The sequence below is a fragment of the Odontesthes bonariensis genome, chromosome 14 (genome assembly GCF_027942865.1).
Source record: "Odontesthes bonariensis isolate fOdoBon6 chromosome 14, fOdoBon6.hap1, whole genome shotgun sequence".
Lineage (NCBI taxonomy): Eukaryota > Metazoa > Chordata > Actinopteri > Atheriniformes > Atherinopsidae > Odontesthes > Odontesthes bonariensis.
In genome coordinates this window covers 4,624,996-4,649,744 of record NC_134519.1, presented here as the reverse complement: position 1 = coordinate 4,649,744, position 24,749 = coordinate 4,624,996, and the positions used below count along the sequence as shown (strand labels likewise).

At 43.4% G+C, this 24,749-nt stretch overlaps 1 protein-coding gene across 9 annotated transcripts in view; it reads left to right on the top strand.

Moving 5' to 3' along the window:
- LOC142398604 (disco-interacting protein 2 homolog C) overlaps positions 1–24,749 on the top strand; it is a 262,105-nt gene that overhangs the window by 214,965 nt on the left and 22,391 nt on the right. For 7 of the 9 annotated variants that reach the window (XM_075482675.1, XM_075482674.1, XM_075482670.1 and 4 more), the window contains 14 exons: positions 2,056–2,165; positions 2,755–2,857; positions 3,692–3,756; positions 5,629–5,722; positions 6,685–6,804; positions 7,021–7,135; positions 9,168–9,307; positions 11,154–11,290; positions 11,383–11,591; positions 12,270–12,384; positions 12,579–12,780; positions 13,674–13,783; positions 22,566–22,646; positions 23,798–23,921. In XM_075482675.1, coding sequence (XP_075338790.1) covers positions 2,056–2,165; positions 2,755–2,857; positions 3,692–3,756; positions 5,629–5,722; positions 6,685–6,804; positions 7,021–7,135; positions 9,168–9,307; positions 11,154–11,290; positions 11,383–11,591; positions 12,270–12,384; positions 12,579–12,780; positions 13,674–13,783; positions 22,566–22,646; positions 23,798–23,921 — 1,725 coding nt within the window. The remainder of the gene's footprint in view (positions 1–2,055; positions 2,166–2,754; positions 2,858–3,691; positions 3,757–5,628; positions 5,723–6,684; positions 6,805–7,020; positions 7,136–9,167; positions 9,308–11,153; positions 11,291–11,382; positions 11,592–12,269; positions 12,385–12,578; positions 12,781–13,673; positions 13,784–22,565; positions 22,647–23,797; positions 23,922–24,749) is intronic. The other 2 variants (XM_075482671.1, XM_075482669.1) reach the window with 1 other exon arrangement.

Here is a 24,749-nt window from a genome sequence, read left to right as displayed (position 1 = left end):
ACGACTACTTTCTCTCCTGAAAATGTTTCAAATGTTGCTAAAGTTTACAGAGTTTAGAGCTTAAGGGAAATCAGCTTCAGGCCGGCTGATTTCGGCTCGGGCAGGAGCGAAATGCATTGTGGGTAAACGCTCTGCATACTGTCTGATTGATGAGTATGCAGTATGGAAGTATGCAGTATGTAGTATGGAAGTATGCAGTATGTAGTATGGAAGTATGCAGTATGTAGTATGAAAATATGTAGTATGCAGTATGGAAGTATGCAGTATGTAGTTTCGAACACAGCCAAAGTCTCTATCACAGTTAAACGTGTAAAATTGTTGAATAAAATCAAATCTCAGCCCTTAAATAGACATTTGAGATGCTGAGGATTCATCAAATTAACCTGATGGAGAAGAAACGAGTCCTTCCAAAGATTGTCCACACACAGGTCAGAGGTCAGAGGTCACAGCTGCTTTATTTTCCAGCAGCCTTCATCAGCAGGATGAGCAAACAGACAGAGTGATGGATGACAACATGACGGAGAGATGTAGAGAAGACGGAGCGAGTCGATAGAAAAACAACCGACGACACAGCGCAGACGTGATGGATGGAGGGCAGAGAGACATTAGGCCAGATTGGAGGCAGTCTCTCGGTGATAAATAACCACCGTTTGCTTTGCAGTAATGGATATATAAATAGCAACGTGATGCCTCCAGACTCGCTGCCCCTCCCTCGGCATGGATTCCAGATAGCGTTGGTTTGTGGGGCTCATTAAGGGGAAGTGCTCCTCTTATCGATCGGCAGGCTTTAAGCTTGTCTAATTCACAGGGCTGATTGTTTCTTCTGTCTCTGTCAGCAGCATTAATTCAGTCATTAACAGTCATCACACTCACTGGACAAAAATCTAAGTCTTACCAAGTATATTTGTCTCATTTCTAGTGCAAATATCTCATTACACTTAATATAAGACACAACTGCCTATACACTGGAAAAAATGCCCCTCCAAAAGTAAGTAAAAAAACAACAAATAAAAGACACTTTTGTTTGAAATAAGTAAAAAAATCTGCCAATGGAACTAGTGAAAATCGGCTTGTCAAGATTTCTCTGAAATAAGATGTGATATTTGGGACTTTTGAGATAAAAGTGACCTTGAAATTAGCTTAAAAACCTCTTCAAATGTAAAAAAAAGCTTGTTTCATATGATATGTGACTCAAAGCAATTTGTTTTCAAGACTTTTTCATTTAACAAGATATTCCAGATGTATTGTATTAAAACAAGTCCCTATATCTGGCTGAAATGGTGCTTGTTAGGCAGTTGTGTCTTATATTAAGTGTAATGAGATATTTGGACTAGAAATGAGACAAATATACTTGGTAACACTTTGATTGTTTCCAGTGTAACAAGTACTATTTCAGCCAGATATAGGGACTTGTTTGAAGACAATACATCTGGAATATCTTAATATCTGACCGTTAGTTTTCTTCTTCATGACCCCGGTCATAGCGGATGTTTTTGTGTCCTTGTCTTATTTCTGACCTGGGCCTCTTCACATCTGGGCTAAAAACCTGCTTATTTAGGATTGCTTTAAATAGCCAGTAGTATGATGACACTTTTATCTTATTTTATCTTTATTATATCTATCAATTTTGTTGTATTTTATTGCTTTCACTGTTCTTTTATTAGTTTTTACTTGTTCTTCTCTTTATTTATTACCTGCTGTAAAGCACTTTGGTACACCGTAAGGATTGTCTGTAAAGGGCTGTAGAAATAAAATACATTTACATATTATCTATTGCATCAAAATTCCCTCTAATTTAATTATATTATATATTCTTTCCAACTTTACTGTATTATATATGTTAAAAGCACGATTGTTCATTGTTTCCCCAGAATTCCACCGAGCGCCTGACTGATATTAATACATAAATTTTATCAGAACCAGAAACGCTTGTTTTTATTTGTTTTTACTTCTTCTTCTCTTTATTTATTGCCTGCTGTAAAGCACTTTGGTACACCGTAATGATTGTCTGTAAAGGGCTGTATGAATAAAATACATTTACATTTGTCCACCCAGGCTGGCCGAAGGTGCTGTGGTTCGTCATGGAGTCCAAACACCTCTCCAAACCCCCCCGAGACTGGTTCCCTCAAATCAAGGAGGCCAACCAGGACACCGCCTACATCGAGGTAAACACGAACGAGTCCGCTCTGAGGCGGCAGAACATTTCCGCCCCTGTAGGTTCAGTCATGAAATCAATGCACGTCCTCTGGATTAGAATCCCGTCACAGCTGAGAGGATGTTTCACCGCCGCTCGGTCGATGCTCTCATCCGGGCTGATTGATTAGGTTTTTAACGGACGTCCTTCTCAGCGGCCGGGCGGCAGGGTGAAATGTCTCCTTGATTGCAATCTTGGATTGAAAAAGGCTGAAAAGAAAATGACCCCCCGAGTTAAACCGCCTCTTGTTTTTTAACTGAAACGGCGTCCCGGGCGGTCGTCTCAGACGAATCTGACTAAACTGTCCTTTTTAAAACAGATAACATGACTCAGCGTAATGGCAGCTTATAATAGGGGTTCGACAGATTGTTCAGACAGAGGAGGCCTTCATTTGGAAAGATTCATGTGGATTAGAGTCTAATCTCTTTCTATTTCATGTAATAATGTTGTGACGGCATCTAAAGTTTGGCTGTCTGACTGAATGATGAATACTCGCTGGGTGGAAGAACTGAGGACACGGAGCACATGAATCCATGTTGTACATGCGCTTTCTGTCCCAGTATAAGACGTGTAAGGATGGCAGCGTCCTCGGGGTGACGGTGATGAGGATAGCCATGCTCACACACTGCCAGGCCCTCACACAGTCCTGCTCGTACACAGAAGGTAATAAAACACTCTGGCTGTGTTCCAAACCGCATACTTCTCCTACTACTCCTACTAACTGTTTGAGTTAGTATGCGAGTTTGAGTAAGCGAGAAGTTCCCGGATGCATACTAGATTCTCCGAAATGTTGGGTATGCATCATGAGGTTACTACTCATACTCAAACTACCCAAGATGCAACGTGACGTGACGTCGCCGATCGTCATTTCCTGTCAAAACGGCAGTTTCAAGCTAGCTACAACGAGGGTAGGTTCACTTCCTGTTTTCAAAACAAAAGCACCAATTGTATCGTAATGGCTTTTCCTATGATAAAAGGCAACGTGCAGAAAACATACAGAAAACATGCAAAAAACATGCAGAAAACATACAGAAAACATGCAGAAAACATGCAGAAAACATGCAGAAAACTACGGTATATATAACAACGGGTATTTTATTTTGTGAAAATAACAGGAAGTGTGTTGCTCACTGCGGCTAGCTTTAGTAGCGCCGAATTCGTAGGAACAAAATTGTAAACAGCCGGTATTTTGTCAGGTTTTCAACACGTTGGGGATCTAAACGACTACTTTCTCACCTGAAAATGTTTCAAATGTTGCTAAAGTTTACAGAGTTTAGAGCTTAAGGGAAATCAGCTTCAGGCCGGCTGATTTCGGCTCGGGCAGGAGCGCAATGCATTGTGGGTAAACGCTCTGCATACTGTCTGATTGATGAGTATGCAGTATGGAAGTATGTAGTATGCGGTTTCGAACACAGCCTCTAACTTTGTCCTCAAACTGCTCTCAACAGCTGCTGTTTGTTTCCGACACGTCTCACATTTTTCTGTTTCTTCCTGCAGCTGAGACCATCGTGAATGTATTAGACTTCAAGAAGGACGTAGGACTGTGGCACGCCGTCCTGACTGTAAGAACAACACATGCCGACCTCACTGACGCTTAAATGTTCTGAATGTTGGCTGAATGATGAAGTATTTAGTTAAATATAAAAGTATTAAACTGGAGAATGCACTAAAGTGGAAGTACTGGATGTTGGAAAAGACTCTTATTATCTTCTTATTCTTATTTATTTTATGCAAATGACTTTAAATCTGTTAAAAGTCAGAAAAAATAATCCCAAAGTAAACGTTCACTCTTAGAAGCTGGAATCAAAATGGTGTTTCGATATGTTCAACCAGCTTTTTTAGCTTTTATTTCATCCATTCACTCTTGATTTCACTTCTAAACAGCGTAGAAGGAATGTTTTACCCAAAACTGGTTGGAAAAATAGAGTAAATTCATCTAGGAATTTATGATACAACCCAAATTTAAAGGGTTGTATGTTACTGTGCCAGGACAGAGGCGTCCGTCCAGTTGCCTGTTTTAATACAAATCTCGATCTGTTCCTGTTTAAAATCACAAAGATTCAGAAAATTAGTCTTTTTTTTTAAATTGACATAAAATTGGAAACGTGGCACCTTCCCACAGGGTTGTGCTGGGGTTGAGCTTAAAACAACTAAAAGATAACATTTTATTTATTTATTTTGTCATAAAATGTGAGAAAATGATCAAACTTGAAAACGTTGTTTTCCACTTCTCTCCCTGAATAGTGCCGAATATCATTAAACTATTTAATATTTAATATATTTATTTATTTGTTGCTTAGCTCAGGGTCACCCCTCTCTCCTGAAAGAAGTAATGATTAATCAGTAATGATTAAACAGATTTTAAACGGAGTTAAAGTGGAAAAATGGAAAAGCATAAAGAAATGCTGGAAGTGTCAATGATGCAAGCCTCACACAGGAAGAAATATGTCCCATACTGGGCCATACTGGGGTCCAAACTGCACCATACTGGGCCATACTGGACCTTACTGTGCCTTACTGGGCCATTCTGGACCTTACTGTGCCATACTGGACCTTACTGTCCCATACTGGACCTTACTGTGCCATACTGGGGGCCATACTGGGGTCCAAACTGGCCCAAACTGCACCATACTGGACCTTACTGTGCCTTACTGGACCTTACTGTGCCATACTGGACCTTACTGTGCCTTACTGGGCCATACTGGGCCATACTGGACCTTACTGTGCCTTACTGGGCCATACTGGACCTTACTGTGCCATACTGGACCTTACTGTGCCTTACTGGGCCATACTGGACCATACTGGACCTTACTGGGCCATACTGGGCCATACTGGGCCATCCTGGACCATACTGGACCTTACTGGACCTTACTGTGCCTTACTGGGCCATACTGTGCCTTACTGGGCCATACTGGGCCTTACTGGGCCATACTGGACCTTACTGTGCCTTACTGGGCCATACTGGACCTTACTGTGCCATACTGGACCTTACTGTGCCTTACTGGGCCATACTGGACCATACTGGACCTTACTGGGCCATACTGGGCCATACTGGGCCATCCTGGACCATACTGGACCTTACTGGACCTTACTGTGCCTTACTGGACCTTACTGTGCCTTACTGGGCCATACTGGGCCTTACTGGGCCATACTGGACCTTAATGTGCCATACTGGACCTTACTGTGCTGGGCCATACTGGACCTTACTGTGCCTTACTTGGCCATACTGGACCTCACTGGGCCTTACTGGGCCTTACTGGGCCCCACTCTCTCCAGTACTTTGTTAACTCCCTGGTTCTCCAGGGTTCAGGCTGCAGCACCACCCAGTCCCTGGTGCAGCAGCAGGAAGTTGATTCTCACCACGTTTCTGTCTGTTTCTGCTGATCCTGAAACATCTCCGTCTCTTTCTAACTCTCCCTCTCTCTTTCCCCCAGAGTGTGATGAACATGATGCATGTCATCAGTATTCCCTACGCCCTCATGAAGGTGAACCCTCTGTCCTGGATCCAGAAGGTCTGCCAGTACAAAGGTAACAGCAACCCATTTCAGTGAGAAACGGACCCGTCTAACGCTGGTTTTACCCCCGTGTATTTCCTGTGAACGCATCAGGCTGCCCTCCTCTTTTAAAATATTATATATACTTTATATAATTTAACTCTGCACTAGTCTGCAGGAAATGGGTCAGTTTTTCCTTTCTGTCCTTGGATGATTGTATCTTTAAACGTCCCTTTTTGCAGGAAAATGTGAATATTTAACAGATGGCCGTCCCCACTCTGGAGGATCGCCACTATCCTGGGGAATATTACAGCCTTATATGACCTGAAACCAAGTTTTACACATGACCAAAGCACCGTGGCCAACACTCACGCTGTGAACCCATTGCTTTTTATGTGAGCTGTAATATAAAAAACAAATCAAACTCAAGAGATCCGTTAGAGCTCGTTGATTGTTGTGTTGTTGCTGTCCTTTAACAAGCTGCTGTATGATGCAGGAACAGTTTTTACAGAGTTTTGATTACCTGACAAAGGAATTTAGTTTTGGTTCCAGCACTTTAGAAACGCTGCATATATCTATTCACATTTCAAAGGTCTCTGTAAGACCAGTGTACACACAGCTGTCAACCCTTACAAATGTATTATTTATCTCTGCAGGTCTAAACTTGGGAGTCTGAGAGGCCATAGCAGGAATTTACCATCAGGCTGTCAGACTCTTTCACTGATCTATATATATATATATATATATATATATAACTAAATATATATACATAAACCATGTAAGATAGTATATAATATGAATGAAACTCGTTGGATCATTTTAAAGTATTTGGAGAAAGAGGGAAAGTTTGACTGTACAACAACAGGAAGTAGAGTTGGAGGAACTGTTAACACCACTTATTTCATGTGTTTGACCTCTTAACTCTTCCAGCTATGGTTCCTCCAGCTGTGGTTGTACCATAGCCTAAAGCTAACCGTGTGTGCCGTCTCTTCCCAGCTAAGGTGGCCTGTGTGAAGTCCCGGGACATGCACTGGGCCCTGGTCGCCCATCGGGACCAGCGAGATGTCAACCTGAGCTCCCTCTGCATGCTGGTGGTGGCCGACGGAGCCAATCCATGTAAGATAGTATATAATATATATAACTAAATATATATACATAACCCATGTAAGATAGTATATAATATATATAAATAAATATATATACATAACCCATGTAAGATAGTATATAGTGATATGTTGAGTCTGTGTTTTGGAGCTTAAGGTATGAATGATGAAGCGTCTGACTTTAAACCATTAAAACAGAATAAACTAAATGTTTTTCTGTGTTTCTCAGGGTCGATTTCGTCCTGTGACGCCTTCCTCAACGTTTTTCAGACCAAAGGTTTGAAGCCAGAGGTCATCTGCCCGTGTGCCAGCTCCCCCGAGGCTCTGACTGTGGCCATCCGGAGGTACACCTCACACAGGCTAACCCTCACACAGGCTAACCCTCACACAGGCTAACCCTCACACAGGCTAACCCTCACACAGGCTAACCCTCTCACAGGCTAACCCTCACACAGGCTAACCCTCACACAGGCTAACCCTCACACAGGCTAACCCTCACACAGGCTAACCCTCACACAGGCTAACCCTCACACAGGCTAACTCTCACACAGGCTAACCCTCACACAGGCTAACCCTCACACAGGCTAACCCTCTCACAGGCTAACCCTCACACAGGCTAACCCTCTCACAGGCTAACCCTCACACAGGCTAACCCTCTCACAGGTTAACCCTCACACAGGCTAACCCTCACACAGGCTAACCCTCCCACAGGTTAACCCTCCCACAGGCTAACCCTCACACAGGCTAACCCTCACACAGGCTAACCCTCACACAGGCTAACTCTCACACAGGCTAACCCTCACACAGGCTAACCCTCACACAGGCTAACCCTCTCACAGGCTAACCCTCACACAGGCTAACCCTCTCACAGGCTAACCCTCACACAGGCTAACCCTCTCACAGGTTAACTCTCACACAGGCTAACCCTCACACAGGCTAACCCTCACACAGGCTAACCCTCACTGCAGGCTAACCCTCACACAGGCTAACCCTCACACAGGCTAACTCTCACACAGGCTAACCCTCACACAGGTTAACCCTCACTGCAGGCTAACCCTCTCACAGGCTAACCCTCACACAGGTTAACCCTCACACAGGTTAACCTAAACCTGTTGGTGATAAAGTGAGAGAGCTGCAGCCCAGTTAAAGGGATAGTTCGCCTCTTCTGACATGAAGCTGTATGACATCCCATATCAGCAACATCATTTATGAACATCTTCTTACCCCCTGCTGCGTCCTGTGAGCAGAGTTCCAGCCTCGTTTTGGCGTTGATGAAGGTAGTTCCGGCTAGTTGGCTGGGGTTTAAAAAATAAAGCGTCTTGCTTCTCAAAACAATATGTGTTCAACAGAGTAATACATTTGCATCACAAAATGGTTCTCCAGGAAAAAGTCAGACCTCACAATCGCTTGGCCCTATTTTCTCTCCCTTCGTATCACTGCCTGCTGCCGACAGCCGCGCCTGTTACGGTGTTTGCTAATTGGTCTGCACTTCGGTCTGCACGGTCTACACAGCAGGAAGTGATACGAAGGGAGAGAAAATAGGGCCAAGCGATTGTGAGGTCTGACTTTTTCCTGGAGAACCATTTTGTGATGCAAATGTATTACTCTGTTGAACGCATATTGTTTTGAGAAGCAAAACGCTTTATTTTTTAAACCCCAGCCAATTAGCCGGAACTACTTTCATCAACGCCAAAACGAGGCTGGAACTCTGCTCACAGGATGCAGCAGGGGGTAAGAAGATGTTCATAAATGATGTTGCTAATATGGGATGTCATACAGCTTCATGTCAAAAGAGGCGAATTATCCCTTTAAGGTCTACCTCTGCTGAGAATCGAGCTTTAAACCTTTTTCACACGACTGTAAGGTTGTTTTTCTATGTGTTACGAGCCGAATCCTGAACAAAATCAGCCATTAAAGCCGTGGCTGAGGTTCGTTAGCATGTTCACAGAGTCCAAACCAGTCCGACTCCGACCTTAAACGAAGGAGTTTAAGCTTTTAAAGAGCACAGACGAGGGTTTTTTAAAGGGAATTATAACTGACAGACTGGGACTTGGATCATTTACTTCACAGGTTTATCGCTTATTTAAACATCTCTTTCCCTTTTCTGTGACATGGCATGAAACAAATCTAATGTCTGGCATTGATAAAAGAGATTTATTTTCAGAGTTACTCTCAGCACCAACATCTCCCAGCTGTTTAAAGCCCTGACTTTGAAGTTTAAATTTCCAACCTTTCCACCCCTTTCATCATCCTCTCTGGTTCAGCATCCCAACTCGTCATCACGCTCCACAGCTGACATTCGAGTGTGTTGTTTCTGTTTTTAAGCTGTGAGCGTGCACGAGTGCACGTCAGGTCTCATCTCTGACCCTTCTGCAGGCCGCTGGAGGAGGGCACCACCCCGCCTGGTCGTGGCGTGCTGTCCATGCAGGGTCTGAGCCATGGCGTGATCCGGGTGGACTCTGAAGAGAAGCTGTCGGTCCTCACGCTACAGGACGTCGGTTCTGTCATGCCCGGAGGTAAAGCCTATCCATACCTCCTTAAGACTGTTTTAAAGCCTATCCATACCGCCTTAAGACTGTTTTAAAGCCTATCCATACCTCCTTAAGACTGTTTTAAAGCCTATCCATTCTTCCTTAAGACTGTTTTAAAGCCTATCCATACCTCCTTAAGACTGTTTTAAAGCCTATCCATACCTCCTTAAGACTGTTTTAAAGCCTATCCATACCTCCTTAAGACTGTTTTAAAGCCTATCCATACCGCCTTAAGACTGTTTTAAAGCCTATCCATACCTCCTTAAGACTGTTTTAAAGCCTATCCATACCTCCTTAAGACTGTTTTAAAGCCTATCCATTCTTCCTTAAGACTGTTTTAAAGCCTATCCATACCGCCTTAAGACTGTTTTAAAGCCTATCCATACCTCCTTAAGACTGTTTTAAAGCCTATCCATACCGCCTTAAGACTGTTTTAAAGTGTTTTAATTAGGGCTGGGCGAGTTAACTCGTTATTATCGCGTTAACTTGTTGAATATTTTATCGCGCATCAACGCAGGTTTTATTATTGTAAAAGTCTGTCGCTCACAGGCTTTTATTTTGTAAAAGTCTGCTGCTGTCTGCTGTGGAACCGGAAAAGAAAGTAATCGGCGGATCCACCAAACATGGAGAAGGGTACGGAACTTTTACTCGGCTATTTTCATTTTAAAGTTGGACATCACCACAACAGGTGCTCCTCGGTCTCTGGCTGTATTCGAAACTGCATACTTGTCCTACTACTCATACTAACTTTTTGAGTTAGTATGCGAGTTTGAGTAAGCAGAAGTTCCCGGATGCATACTAGATTCTCCTAAATGTTGGGTATGCATCATGAGGTTACTACTCATACTCAAACTACCCAAGATGCAACGTAACGTGACGTCGCCGATCGTCATTTCCTGTCAAAACGGCAGTTTCAAGCTAGCTACAACGAGGGTATGTTCACTTCCTGTTTTCAGAACAAAAGCACCAATTGCATCGTAATGGCTTTCCCTATGATAAAAGGCAACGGGTATTTTATTTTGTGAAAATAACAGGAAGTGCGTTGCTCACTGCGGCTAGCTTTAGTAGTGCCGAATTCGTGGGAACAAAATTGTAAACAGCCGGTATTTTGTCAGGTTTTCAACACGTTGGGGATCTAAACGACTACTTTCTCTCCTGAAAATGTTTCAAATGTTGCTAAAGTTTACAGAGTTTAGAGCTTAAGCGAAATCAGCTTCAGGCCGGCTGATTTCAGCTCGGGCAGGAGCAAAATGCATTGTGGGTAAAGGCTCTGCATACTGTCTGATCGATTCGAGTATGTAGTATGCGGTTTCGAACACAGCCTCAGCGTGAATCGCACGGAGCTAACCGGCGCTACTTCCTGTTTTATTTGTTTCAACATAAAAGCACGTATTTCAAAATAATTTTTTTTTTAAAACTTCTGCATTTACAGCCAAGTTGAATTGTCTTCTCAGCGTAGTAGTTCCAGTCTAAAATATCACTTAAAGGCAAAACACACAACTGATAGCAGCAAGTCATTCAAGGAAACAGACAGTGGAGCGAGGCTTCTACATAAAAACTACAGAAAGATGCTGATGTTAAAAGTGTGTTTGCACAACAAATGTTATGGCACTTTCATTCATATGGCAGCACATTTAAAATAAAGCTAAATGCTAAAAGCTACTTTTGGATTCAATCGTTGCCCAGCCCTAGTTTTAAAGTGTTGCTCCAGCTGAATTCCAGCTTCCTACATCGATATATCTGTGCGATCGCCGGTGTTGATGGTTACACCAAAGGATGCGTCCTGTTTCTGAGGCTTTGTTGGACTCTCTGAGCGTCTTTCTGTCTGCAGGTTTGATGTGTGCGGTGAGGCTCGAAGGCGTTCCCCTGCTTTGTAAAACCGACGAGATCGGAGAGTTGTGCGTTTGCACCGTCGCCACGGGAACCTCCTACTATGGCCTGGCAGGCATGACCAAGAACACTTTTGAGGTGGGGAGCGTTAAATGCTGCCGTGCGTCGTTTCCTGGCTCAGGTTTCTGCGTTTCACTCGCACGCTTCCTCCTTCTTCCGGCTTCTCGCAGGTCTTCCCCCTCGCCGACAACGGCACGCCCATCAGCGAGTTTCCCTTCACCAGGTCCGGCCTGCTGGGATTCATCGGACCGGGAGGTCTGATCTTCGTTGCCGGGAAGATGGACGGCCTGATGGTGGTTGGCGGGCGCCGTCACAACGCGGATGATATCGTTGCCACGGCGCTGGCCGTGGAGCCCATGAAGTTTGTGTACAGGGGAAGGTCAGTGTTAGCTATGCTATTGTAAACAGCAGCTTGATGTCAGGTGTTGTCCCTGTAAGTTTTAAGCATGCTGTGGTAAAGCCTTTACTGAAGAAGCCCGGCCTTGATCAAACTCTTTTAGCTAATTTTCGGCTAATTTTCATCTCTAAGTTGCCTTTTATCTCAGAAGTTTTAGAGAAAATTGAGAAAATTCTCAGATCATGCCCTTTTTAGATGAAGACAACATTATGGAGGTTTTTCAGTCAGGTTTTAAAACTCAACACAGCACAGTCTGCTTTGGTGAGAGTTTTTATGACATATTTAGGGCAAATGACTGGTAAATAACCGCTGCTTTCGATACAGTGGACCACAATATTTTACTATCTTGTTCACAGACCCAGCTTGGTTTTAGTGGTACCGCATTAAAATGGTTTAGGTCTTATTTGTCAGACAGAACCACGTCTGTAAACGTAGCTGGTTCTGAATCTTCCACTGCTCCTCTACTTTATGGGGTTCCACAGGGCTCAATCCTCGGCCCCCTGCTTTTTTCTCTTTATTTACTTCCTTTGGGTTCAATACTCAGAAAGCATGGGAGTTTCTTTCGTTGTTATGCTGACGAAAGTCAAATATACATGCCGCTCAACTGCAGCTTCTGGTGGAGCTGCAGTTCCAGCTGAAGCCGATGTGTTTGTTCTGCAGGATAGCCGTGTTTTCCATCACCGTGCTGCACGATGAGAGGATCGTGGTTGTGGCCGAGCAGCGGCCGGACTCCACGGAGGAGGACAGCTTCCAGTGGATGAGCAGAGTTCTGCAGGTATGCACACACATTCAGATTTATCATGCAAAACAAACCCCTGCAGAACCGTGCAAAAGTGTTGATCCACCCCTCATTTCTTTGTATTTTCTACCCAGCGACCGGACTTTGTTGTAATATCTCATGAAAAATGACAGAATAAAGCCGGACTGATCCTTTAATACAAACCAACTCAACGTTTTATATACTTCCAGGCGATAGACAGTATCCACCAGGTGGGGGTGTACTGCCTGGCTCTGGTGCCGTCCAACACGCTGCCCAAGACTCCCCTGGGGGGCATCCACCTGTCTGAGACCAAGCAGCTGTTCCTGGAGGGGGCGCTGCACCCCTGCAACGTGCTGATGTGTCCGCACACCTGCGTCACCAACCTGCCCAAACCCCGGCAGAAGCAGCCCGGTACGTACCGTCCCGCCCCAGGTACGGGTGGCTGGGTCGAGAATAAGGTTTTTAAAGGGTTTTTAAAGGGTTTAAAAGTTTTTTAAAGGTTTTTAAAGGCTCTTAAAGGTTTTTAAAGTCTCTTAAAGGTTTTTAACAGTTTTTATTAAAGGCTCTTAAAGGTTTTTAAAGTTTTTTAAGGGCTCTTAAAAGTTCTTAAAGTTTTTTAAAGGTTTCTAAATGCTTTTAAAGGCTTGTAAATGTTTTTAAAGGCTTTTAAAGATTTTTGAAGGATTTTAAAGGTTTTTTAAAGGATTTTGAAGGTAAAATGATGGAAATACATTGAAATATTACACGAAACAGCCTCCTCTGTTTCAGGTTGCCATCACCCCTAAGCAGAGGGTTGATACAATGATCCAGTTGGGCTGAAATTACACATTTACAGAAAACTTTAATCATTTTAAGCGTTGCAGTTATTTTAAACAGGATGAATACATAAAGTCTTTGATCTGGATCCCATCTTGAGGCTCCTTGCCTCTCCATCATGCTGCTACAGTAGCCCAGAAGGGACACGTTAAACACGGGTTTAATGAGTTTCTCGTGGCCACCGTAGTTTAGGCAGCTGAGGCCTGAGCTTCTTGACCTGTTTGAAAGGCTTTAGGCTCCGTTTGTTTTGGCTCTGAAGAGTCTTTCTCACAGGTCATCAGTGATGGAGAGGATTTAGTGTGGAGCACAGTTTAATCTGATGAACAGAGCTCAGATGGCTTCATGTTTTGATGACAGAACCTAAAGAGGTGCTTCCCTCTCAGAGGAGGAGGCGTGGGTTTTATAAACCCTGAAAGGAAACTGTTTCACATGGCATGACCTTGGGTTTGCATTCTGGAAGTGAATCCTGCATCGTTCCTCCTCCTCAGAGATCGGGCCTGCGTCTGTGATGGTCGGGAACCTGGTGTCGGGGAAGCGGATCGCTCAGGCCAGCGGCAGGGATCTCACTCAGATCGAAGACAATGACCAGGCAAGGAAGGTGTGTGTGAGCGGGGGTGTGTTGGTTTTCTCCACCGTCATAAGCATCACACACACACATCATTTTATGTTTCCATCATGGCTTCTTCACCTTCCACATCTTCATTTATCTGGAAGAGACTCACAGCTTCATTGTGTCCAAAGATGCTGATCTAACGTCTTCAGACCCGTTAATCTGAATGAGATTAGATTAAATAATACTTTATTAATCCCAGAAAGGTCAATTATTTTACAGCATAAATAATCAGTAAAAGTTATTTGCACCTTACAGGAAGTGTGCGAACCAAGAAGTTTTCTGGTTTATAGTTAAAATTGTTCCGCAAAAGTCTTTCCTCTTCATTTCCGATGATGTAGATGATCTTTATTTACATTTTACCTTCAGAGTGAAAACAAAAGTCCTACATTTTATTCCAGCTGTTTGCACATCTGACTCGAGATGCTGTTGATTAAACCAGACGGATGAGATTAAAATGTTCTTTAGATCCTTTGGCAGCTCTGGTTCTGTCCTTTTGAAATCTGCTCGTTACAGAATTAAACATAAGCCTTTCTTATTCCTTATTTTATTTCTAAGTTTACATTTTTATCCACAGTTTAATCGCACACTTTTAACAGTAACATGTTACGTTATAATGCACCCAAATGAGAGACATTAAAGCAGAATATATGCTTAATTTAAAGATGTTTTAATTGATGTTCCCATCCAGCAGAGAACGAAGAGTTAAAACTCTTTGTTTTGATGCAGTTTGACGGTTTAGAGTTAAAACTCTTTGGTGCAGTCGCTGAATTCTGTGAAAAACACATTTGCTTGTTTTTCATGAGGATGTTTAACTTGTGAAGTAGTTGGAAACCTTTTTATACGTCTGTGGAGTCCACGATCATTAATGCTGCTGAATGCTACAAAACAGCCGAGAATCTTTAGGCAGAAACGGCACAAAAAGCTGCTGAATCATTGTTTACTTTGTCGTCTGTCTGTTCATTTCTGCTTACTCATGCTTTCCACTCTCACTGCGTCCTATCACCGACGCCATGTTCCCTCCCTCCCTGTGAAAACCAAACCCTCTGTGTGGATGAGGCTGTTCGTTGAGATGTTTTCTGATGTTAAAGCTCTAAATGTGATCAGTCTTCTCAGATTCCTCCTTTAATCACATTTCTGTATAAGTTTCACTCAGTTCTGAAGGATCCTGCTGCAGCCAGAGGACTGAAGTCGGCTTTTACTAAAGTCGGCTTTTACTGGCGTCTCCATAAAGTTACCACAAAGGGCAGCAAGAAAACACCTAAATTAACTTTGTTATAATTAAGTAGGGCTTAAAAAACGCCTTCAGGGACTCATTTAGTCTAACTTGACTCAATCAGAAACTTTTTTAAGCAGCTTTTTGTTGACTTGCCATAATAAGCAAACTCTGAACTCGGAAGTTTTTTCCATCTTTGAGTTGTTTTGATGTGGTTAGCTTTGGCTGGATAAGAGGCTGGGGGATCACTGATCTGAACACAACCATCAGACTCAGAATTCTCCTTTCTGAACTTTAATGCGGCTTTAAAACGGTTTAATGTTGCAGATGTGATCTTAAAGCTGCGTTTCATCGAGATGTTTGAGCTGCAGACTTCAGTGAATTAACGTGAGAATCCAGCAGCGGCGCCAACAAACCGATAAAGTCCTGCCTCCCCGCAGCCTGGAGTTTCTCAGGAATGCAGCGAGTCTCTGTGGATGTTTAACATGCCGGTCCTCTCTCATTCAGATAACACGGGCTTGTTATCTCCACCTTTAATCAAGCGGTGGTGGTGGAAGCGGAGCCGCTGCGTCTCTTTCCTGCAACACAAACCACTCTGAGCACCGTAGATATGATCCCTCTGGGCATTCAGTTTGATACATCCAACATTTTTAGGGGCCAAGCAGTGAAACTGCAAGGACCCTGTTGTATCTGTAGGAGTTATTCTTATTCTTTGCAAAAGGTGCTCGAAAACTCATGAAATTTTGCGAGCGCCACCTGCCAGTCGACGACATGAAAGAATCTGAACTTTATATTTTTGGGAGTCGCTCATTGACTCTGTAGCGCCCCCTACGATGCTTAAAAATGGTCCCCGCATTGGGATTAGTTTCGCGTGGGATGACGAAATTCAGTACACTCATTCATCATGGCCAGACGCACAAAAAAGTCTCTTGCCGCCATGCTCCCACGTCCACAGGAAGGCGGCCATTTTGGATGGAAAGTGCGTTTTGGTGTAATTTTTGCCCCATTCAACGCCTTGCATATGATCGAACTCGTCCTACAGATTTAATGCTACAGACTTCAAACTTGGCCAGGTTACTCTTAAGACATGTGGGAAAAAATTTATTGAAAAACTTTTCCAAACTCTGAACGGTGTGGGCGTGGCAAGGCGGTGAAAATCGTGTGATGGCGTTTGCAATATGAAAGCCTTATCATCATCGCAAAGTCATGAAACTCGGCACAGACGTCCACCCTGAAGACCTCGTACGTATGTAAAGGGTATCGTGTGTGGGCGGAGCAAAATGGCTCAGTGGCTCCCCCTAGAAATGTTCAAATATCCCTCCGCATTGGGGTTTTTATGTGCTCGTATGTATGCAGAGTGTAACGTGCACATCTCGGTCCCGCTCAAGGCTGCTTGCAGCTTTCTAGTTCTAAATGATTCCTGCTTCCAGAGGATGGAAACGTGCTTCAGCTTCTCCTCACTCAGGCTCAGACTGGAGTTTGGAGTTTGGAATCAGATTTTTAGCATTTTCAGCCTTAAAGGAGGAGTCTGTGCAGCTTTTCCATCTGTTGTTTATGATCTGTGTTTCCATTTAACCCATTTAGGCCTAAGACGCCTGGAAAAGAATGCCTGTAAAACCTACGGGCGATTTCAGAAAGACCCCCTAAAACCTGAAGTTTTTCTGGAAATTCAGCAATTGTGTCAACGCCTACTAAATGATTGATTTCTCAGCCTCTGTAGCAGATAGAAACAAAATTCAAAAAGTATTTGAGAGCTTACACCTGTGGCTTTCTTTGGAAATTGAGTTTATTTACATACACCTTCATGAAAATAGAAAATGTAAAAAGTAAAGTGCAGGAACAGCACTATTTTCAATTAGAAAACAGTAATTAAATTAAATTAAATTTTATATTTAAATTATTTATTTATCTATTTATTTTATCGCCAGTAATCTCTTGGTACTGGCAGCACAAGGAGCCCATACACATTCCAATAAACGTTTTCATATCCGCCACCTTGCCATCTTTGCTCGAGCTGGAGTCTGAAGTACCTGCTCACTGTATCTATTCGTCTCGGAAACGAGATGCGCCCAAAGCTCCTCAGTAAAAATATGATTAAATGCCTGCAACGGTGTGGCATCTGCAGGTAAATCGACTTTCACCCCTGGTGTGCGGTTGAAATCTCTCCGTCGATTACGGTGGTAATTGTCAGTCTTCCACTCACTTTCAAACCCTTCAAAATCATCCTCAAACATATGTGCTCGCCATAAATCTGCATCAATTGGGTCATCACGTTCTTCAGCATCATCAAAGCCGAGAAACTCCTCACAATCGCTCCCGTCTGAAATGTCTTCCCACTGAAAGTCCTCCATGCTTGTTCGATGAAACTTAACTTCAAAGCAATGACACGAGGAACATGACGACACTCTCACGTGTCTATTATAATGCATTTAACTGGCGCAGAGATCAATAATTGGTGCAAAACAACCTTATACCTGAAAAAAGACGTGTACGCTTTCCCGGCCTTAAAGGTAGAATAACGCAACAGCGCCCCCGGCTTTAAAGGTAGAAATGCGGCAACGCTTTCCCGGCCTCAATGGGTTAACTCTTCCCTCCACCCGAATGATCATCCAGAGTAACGGAGGACTTTGCGTGTCGGCTGTGACCGGAGACGCGCTCGTAGTTTCGGTTCTTTGGCGTGCAGCTGGAAGGTTGTCGGGGTAACGCCTGCCTCCCAACAGGAGACGTTAATATATGCTGCAGGGATCTGTGGGAACGGGAAAGAGGCAGACTTTCATTTATGTTTGAGAAGTTTCTGAAAGGCGGCTCAGAGTTTATGTAGAAAGCTTTAAATCTTTGGAAGCCCAGAGGTCTGCGATGCATGAAGCTGCTGGTGGATGGATGAGGGCGTCACTCTGCAGCCCGGCTCTGAGGGCAGACTTCACCCGTTTAAAGCTGAGTGATGCTTTCAGCGGGTTATTTACACTGTTTAAAGACTTCCTGCTCAGCAGAGTTACTGTACAGAACAAGCGTTCCCACTGAAGGAGGAATAACAGACTCCATAAAACACGCCATCGGTCGCAGACGGAGAGATTTCATGAGCACCAAAGACCCTTTCCTTGTTCACAGTCTTTAGAGTTCACACTATACGAGGAGGACGAAGAACAGCAACAACAGCCACATGAGTGCAGAAGGTAAAGGGAAGGTCGAGGAAACCCTCGACTCTGCAGCTGGTCTGAGCTCGAGGAGGCGCAGGAGTGAAGGTCAAACCGGGGCGCGATGTGGTGGCCCCCTAAAGGTGGTGATCTGGTGTTAGTATCCACTGAAAACCACTCAAACACAGAAGCTTGCCACTGATCGGGGAGCGTCCCAGAAATGCCTTCTGCGGAGCAGTTTTATGGACATTTTGTTCTCCTTTAGCTTCTCTGGGACTCCGGGTCCCTAATAAAGAGGAAAAACAGGAACAGCAGCGATCCAGCAATGATACAAGGATCAAAAAGACACATAAATTGGATGCACAGAGAAATGTGAGATGGCTTGATGTCTCCATGTGGGAGGGGCCAGAAGTTTTTGCATGGTGCACAAACCATGATTCAACTAATCAAAGATTGTTCTTGATGCTAACTTAGCTGCTAACCCCCACCAGCAGCTACAGGAGCAGCTCTCTGTTCGTCCTTCACTCTGCCAGAGGCTAAAGCAGAAAAGTTGTGTCTCAGTCTCTGAAGAAACATGATGCAAAGGTTAGACATTTAGCTTCCACTGACTTTGCCCTGTGGCTAGGTCCAGAATAAGGCTCTAAAAGGCTTATAAAGGTTTTTAAAGGCTTTTAAAGGCCCTTAAAGGCTTTTAAAGGTTTTTAACGATTTTTAAAGGCTCTTAAAGGTTTTTAAAGGCTCTTAAAGGCTTTTAAAGGTTTTTAAAGGCTTTTAAAGGCTCTTAAAGGCTTTTAAATGTTTTTAAAGACTTTTAAAGGCTCTTAAAGGTTTTTAAAGGCTCTTAAAGGCTTTTAAAGGTTTTTAAAGGCTTTTAAAGGCTCTTAAAGGCTTTTAAATGTTTTTAAAGACTTTTAAAGGCTCTTAAAGGTTTTTAAAGGCTCTTAAAGGCTTTTAAAGGTTTTTAAAGGCTTTTAAAGGCTCTTAAAGGCTTTTAAATGTTTTTAAAGACTTTTAAAGGCTCTTAAAGGTTTTTAAAGGCTCTTAAAGGCTTTTAAAGGTTTTTAAAGGCTTTTAAAGGCCCTTAAAGGCTTTTAAAGGTTTTTAACGATTTTTAAAGGCTCTTAAAGGCTTTTAAAGGTTTTTAAAGACTTTTAAAGGCTCTTAAAGGTTTTTAAAGGCTCTTAAAGATTTTTAAAGGCTTTTAAAGGCTCTTAAAGGTTTTTAAAGGATGATGCAAGATGATGATACATGATACAAAGGTTAGACATTTAGCTTCCACTGACTTTGCCCTCCTGTTCATCAGTGTAATTATGGGGGCCAATGCCGAAGGAATTAGACACACATATTACTTTGTTGCTAGACTCTTATTCTTCCGTTTCCGTCATGAATTTCGGCGCACTACTAGTCTGGCAGCGATGGTCCGACCGGCATAAAAAGCACACCGCTGAATGCACAACGACCTCGATCAGTGTGCTGTTACGTTTGGCTCTCATTAGTTGAAAGGAATTCCGAAAAAGTGGGAAAATTGTGGATGGGAAAATGCATTGAAAATTCCAAAATAGGGCAGTTTTTGGCAAAACCTACCCTATTTTAGAGGCCTTATAACTCAGCCATACAGCATCGCGCAGACCTCATTCAAAGTTTATGTGACAGGAGACTCTCAGCTTTAACTGAACTAAAGGGTTTGTTGATACATCATACAGCTTTGACACAACGGCAGTTTACGTTTTAGTTAGACTACATCTCAGCTGAGGTGTCTCTCTCAGATCCTCACTCAAAAAATGATACTGCACCAATTCCTCAAACAAATGTCTCTCATGTCGGAAATATTTACCCTATGTGGACAAAATTGACTTCAAAATGTAGGTATTTTTCACACAAAGTCACAGTCATTGAGCTCTGCCTCACAGATTTATCACAAATCGCCCCTGAGCGCAGAGAGTCGGCCCTCCAGCTGACATTCCGCCCATTAGAAACGCCTAAAATCATAAAATTCAGGTGAAAAATTATTTTAAAACTGCTATAAAAATGAGCCAAACATAGTAGCCGAATGAAAATTACACCGCTGACTTCTGCCGTCTCTTGGGGCGCTGACGGTTGAAGAATTATTCGAATACGACTTTTACTTTTCGAACAGCGACCGTTTGTTCGACACAGTCGAGTGCAGTCAAAATTATAGTGCGATTTTAAGAAGCCATAGTGAGCGTACATGTCAGAGACACAGGCGAGCCGCAGCTGCTCCTGTTACCGGGGCAACGCCTTGTTAGCCTGCTCCGTTCTGAGACTGCTTATGAGACAGAGCCAAGATGGCTGCCCTGTTATAACAGCTTCATGTTATGAATCTGATCTGCTTTTCTCTTTTAAACTGATAGTGAGGGGAAGTTTGAAAATACCCACAATGCAATGGGAAAAGGCCATTTTGAAAATGCCATAAAAGCTGTATTTTAAACAGGACCTTGATAAAAATGACATAGCTGTCCACAGCAGACCTGTCTTGTGAATTTTGGTTCTCGCAGAAGCCCAAAATTCAATGGGAAAATCGATTGAAAAGCACTTAACGAGCCAAAAATGCCAAACACTGCCCTATTTGGGAGTTCTCATAACTCAGCCAGTCATTCAAAGTTCATATGTGACAGGAGACTCAACTTTAACTGAACTAAACAGTTTGTTTATAGGCCGGGCAGTAGATTGGCACCCATCAAAATTTCTTCATAAATTTTCTAGTTTATATTTCTGTCTGAAAATGTAGGTAAAACAACACGGGTCATAGTTCACCAGTCTGTTCATGAGTCTGTTCAAGCCGGCGGCCCATAGATGATGTAACAGCGCTGCCGCTCAATCAGATTCCAAACTTCATTCCCCAGAACAAGAGTGTGTCGGCTCCTTAAATCAGAAACCAGATAAAGCTCAATGTTCCCGTGCTGCTGCGGCTCCGACACACAAATCGAGCGCGCCCTCCCAGACGTGACGAGCTCCACTCAGCGCGGCGCTCTGTTGGGTTTGCGGGCGTTCGGGGTGATGACTCATCTGTCAGCGGCGCGGCTGGCAGCACCAACACGAGTTAAAGTGACTTTTTGTGGCAGAACAAACCGTAACGAGTTCCACGCTGCAGCACATGTTGAAACATTCATGAGAGCAGAGAGCTCGGCTCCTCTCTGTTTGCTCTGCGCCTGTTTTCCTACACCCATCAAACCCTCCTTCCTTCTTCTTTCTGTCCCTTTAACTTTCCAACATGCTGAAAGTGGCTGAGTGTGGAGTGCACCTTTGTATGAGATCATTTAGTTATCTACAGAAGGTAGAGAGGAACTGAGAGGAACAATGACCCGATGCTGCTTAAACAGCCCCATGTTGAAGCTCCTTCCCTCTTATTGAGAACCATTTTCCCTTTGAATCCCTTTCTCTTGTGTTTCTGGTCGGTTATGTTGCTTCTGGTTCTTGGATCTTTAGCAGCAGCGAGTGGAACCGGTTTCCTGGCGAGCGTCTGAACGCACGGGGCACGCAGCCCCCCTCAGAGTGTCCCTCAGTGGGGTCACATGGCCCTGAAAGGATCGGATTATTGGCTAAATCACAATCAGACTGAGTTATTAAGTGCATGTAGACACCTTAATCTGACTAAGAACTGGATCGGATGGGATTCAGACCCCGAGATAACTGGGTTGAAAGTCACTCTAAACCTGCTTGTAGACGCTGAAGCACGTGGTGAATCAGACTTTGCGTTCTGCGCATGCTCCAGATGTTTTCCCGGGGTCGTGACCCGGAAGTCAAAGGAGACGATATTCCTGTTGTTGTCGCCGTCAGAAAGAAACAAACAACGCGATGGAGAATGCTCCGTTGGGCATCGAGTTTGTGCAACAAGCAGCTCATCACAGCCCAAATGTAGAGGGACGTAGCTTCATCTGGCTCTGCGTTCTCCATCTTTCTCCAATGCCTGAGTTTGTTGTTGTTGTTGGTGGTGAAGAGGTCAACAGGAAGTGGCTCTATTAGCAACAGCTGGAATGGGTACAGCGCCACCTATCATACCGGGGTATGACACGCTTTGTGCCTCTGATCCCATTCATTCACCAACATATATCCAAGGAGAATTACCCTTTAATAACTCAGTCTGATTGTAATTTAGCCAATAATCCGATCCTTTCAGAGCCATGTGACCCCACTGAGTGACTCACAGCTTCAGAACCTTCAGTCTTACTGTTCTTACAGTCAAAATGTTTTAAAGATGCACATTCCTGTGTTCCTGCAGCTGCTTGTTGTGTTGCATTTATTTAACTTTTAAAGCTTCTTAAAGCAGATTATCTAAACGAAAGCTTTATTATTGTTATAATTAGTTTATAATGATGAGCTGAACATAAGTTTTCTCCTTGAATGAAGCAGCAGGATGCAGGATAGATGCATTATGATCATCTCTGTGTGTGTCTTTCAGTTCCTCTTCCTGTCTGAGGTGTTACAGTGGAGAGCTCAGACCACCCCGGATCACGTCCTGTTCACTCTGCTCAACTCCAGGGTAAAGCCTCAGCTCACACACGTGCACGCACATGCACACACATGCACACACGTGCACACACGTGCACGCACGCAAAGATGTTAAATTCAACATTAAGCTGATGTTGCTGCTTTTAACCAGGTCAATAAATGTGAATTTGGCATTTAAAGCATAAACAAAGTGAATATTTGTTTATTGTTTTATGTTCAGTTCTGAGCAGCTTTAAAGTGAATCTTATTTACTTTTTCTTGATGTTGAATAACATATAATTCTTATTATTGTCTGTTTTTTTTCCTACTTTTAGACGTGATAACATTAATTTTTTTTGGGATTAGGGTGTTTTTTAAACTGAATTTCTTATATTAATTTGACTCTTTTGGTAACTGAAAGCAGTTTTAACGTAAATGTACAACAAAGTTGAAACTATGAAGCTGTTTTTCACACATGCAGCTAAAGAAATGGGAACAAATGATGTGTCTCTGTGACAGGCTGCTGGGAACAAAGTGCCTAAAGATCCAGTTTAAAACGGCTTCTTTGCTAAGTTGTCTGTTCTGTGTGGACACAACACTGGTTCATCCCTTGAGTTAGGAGCCTTTTTCCTGCCTGAATGGTTCATAGCTCAGAGTTAAGTGGCTTAATGAAGAAAAAATGGACTGAAAATGAGTGAAAAAGCAGAAAATGTCCAAAGAAAAACTCAAAGTCTGGCTGCTTGGAGGCTAAATTGGGATAATACTGTAATAAGTCTAACTTCATGGTGAAATGATGAAGTTCAGACGGACATGAATACATTCAATGCAATAAGAATACAAAAAGAAACGGCAGAAAAGCCAGAAAATGAACACATTTTTGTGCTTTAAGGCTTTAAAAGAAGCATTTTAAAGAACTGTTATAGTCTGAAACAGTTAAATCTGAGTTTATTCGGCTTGTTTCCTTACATTGAATGAATAAATAAATAAAAACATGTAACTTTTTCCACATTTAGCACATGGCAGCATGAGTAATGGCCCCGTTCTTCATGCCAGAATCACTATGACGTGGCAGATTGTATCAGGACCTGCTACGGGAAATAAAGCTGATGTAATAACTGAACCACTGGGCTGTTTCCAGCTGTTGGAGCAGAGCTGCTGCTATGGGAAATAAAGATGATGTAACATGTTGTGTGTGATCTGCAGGGTACGACAGCCAGCTCTCTGACCTGCGTTCAGCTGCACAAGCGAGCGGAGAAGATCGCCGCCATGCTGGCTGAGCGAGGCCACCTGCAGGACGGGGACCACGTTGCACTGGTGTACCCTCCAGGTGGGAGCCGGCTCTCTGTGCGCCTGCTTTTATCAGACGCTTCATCCACTGAAGCTTTGCTGCAGAGAGAAGGCAAAGCTTTCACAGCCTGGACTTAAAAAACAAAGTGTAACTGGGTTAAAAAGCTGTTGGATTTCATTTTCTGTCATAATGTTGGGCTTTTAAATTAAGCTGCTGCCACCAGATGCCCATATATGGTCAGAAAAAGAGGAAAAAATAACCCCTAACTGGGTTCGGGTGGTTTTTAAAGAGGAAAGACGGAACAAAGACATCTGGAAAGGCATCCTGTTCCTTTCATCCTCCACTTCCTGTTCCCTTCATCCTCCACTTCCTGTTCCTTTCATCCTCCACTTCCTGTTCCTTTCATCCTCCACTTCCTGTTCCTTTCATCCTCCACTTCCTGTTCCCTTCATCCTCCACTTCCTGTTCCTTTCATCCTCCACTTCCTGTTCCTTTCATCCTCCACTTCCTGTTCCTTTCATCCTCCACTTCCTGTTCCCTTCATCCTTCACTTCCTGTTCCTTTCATCCTCCACTTCCTGTTCCTATCATCCTTCACTTCCTGTTCCCTTCATCCTCCACTTCCTGTTCCTTTCATCCTTCACTTCCTGTTCCTTTCATCCTTCACTTCCTGTTCCCTTCATCCTCCACTTCCTGTTCCCTTCATCCTCCACTTCCTGTTCCTTTCATCCTCCACTTCCTGTTCCTATCATCCTTCACTTCCTGTTCCCTTCATCCTCCACTTCCTGTTCCTTTCATCCTTCACTTCCTGTTCCTTTCATCCTTCACTTCCTGTTCCCTTCATCCTCCACTTCCTGTTCCCTTCATC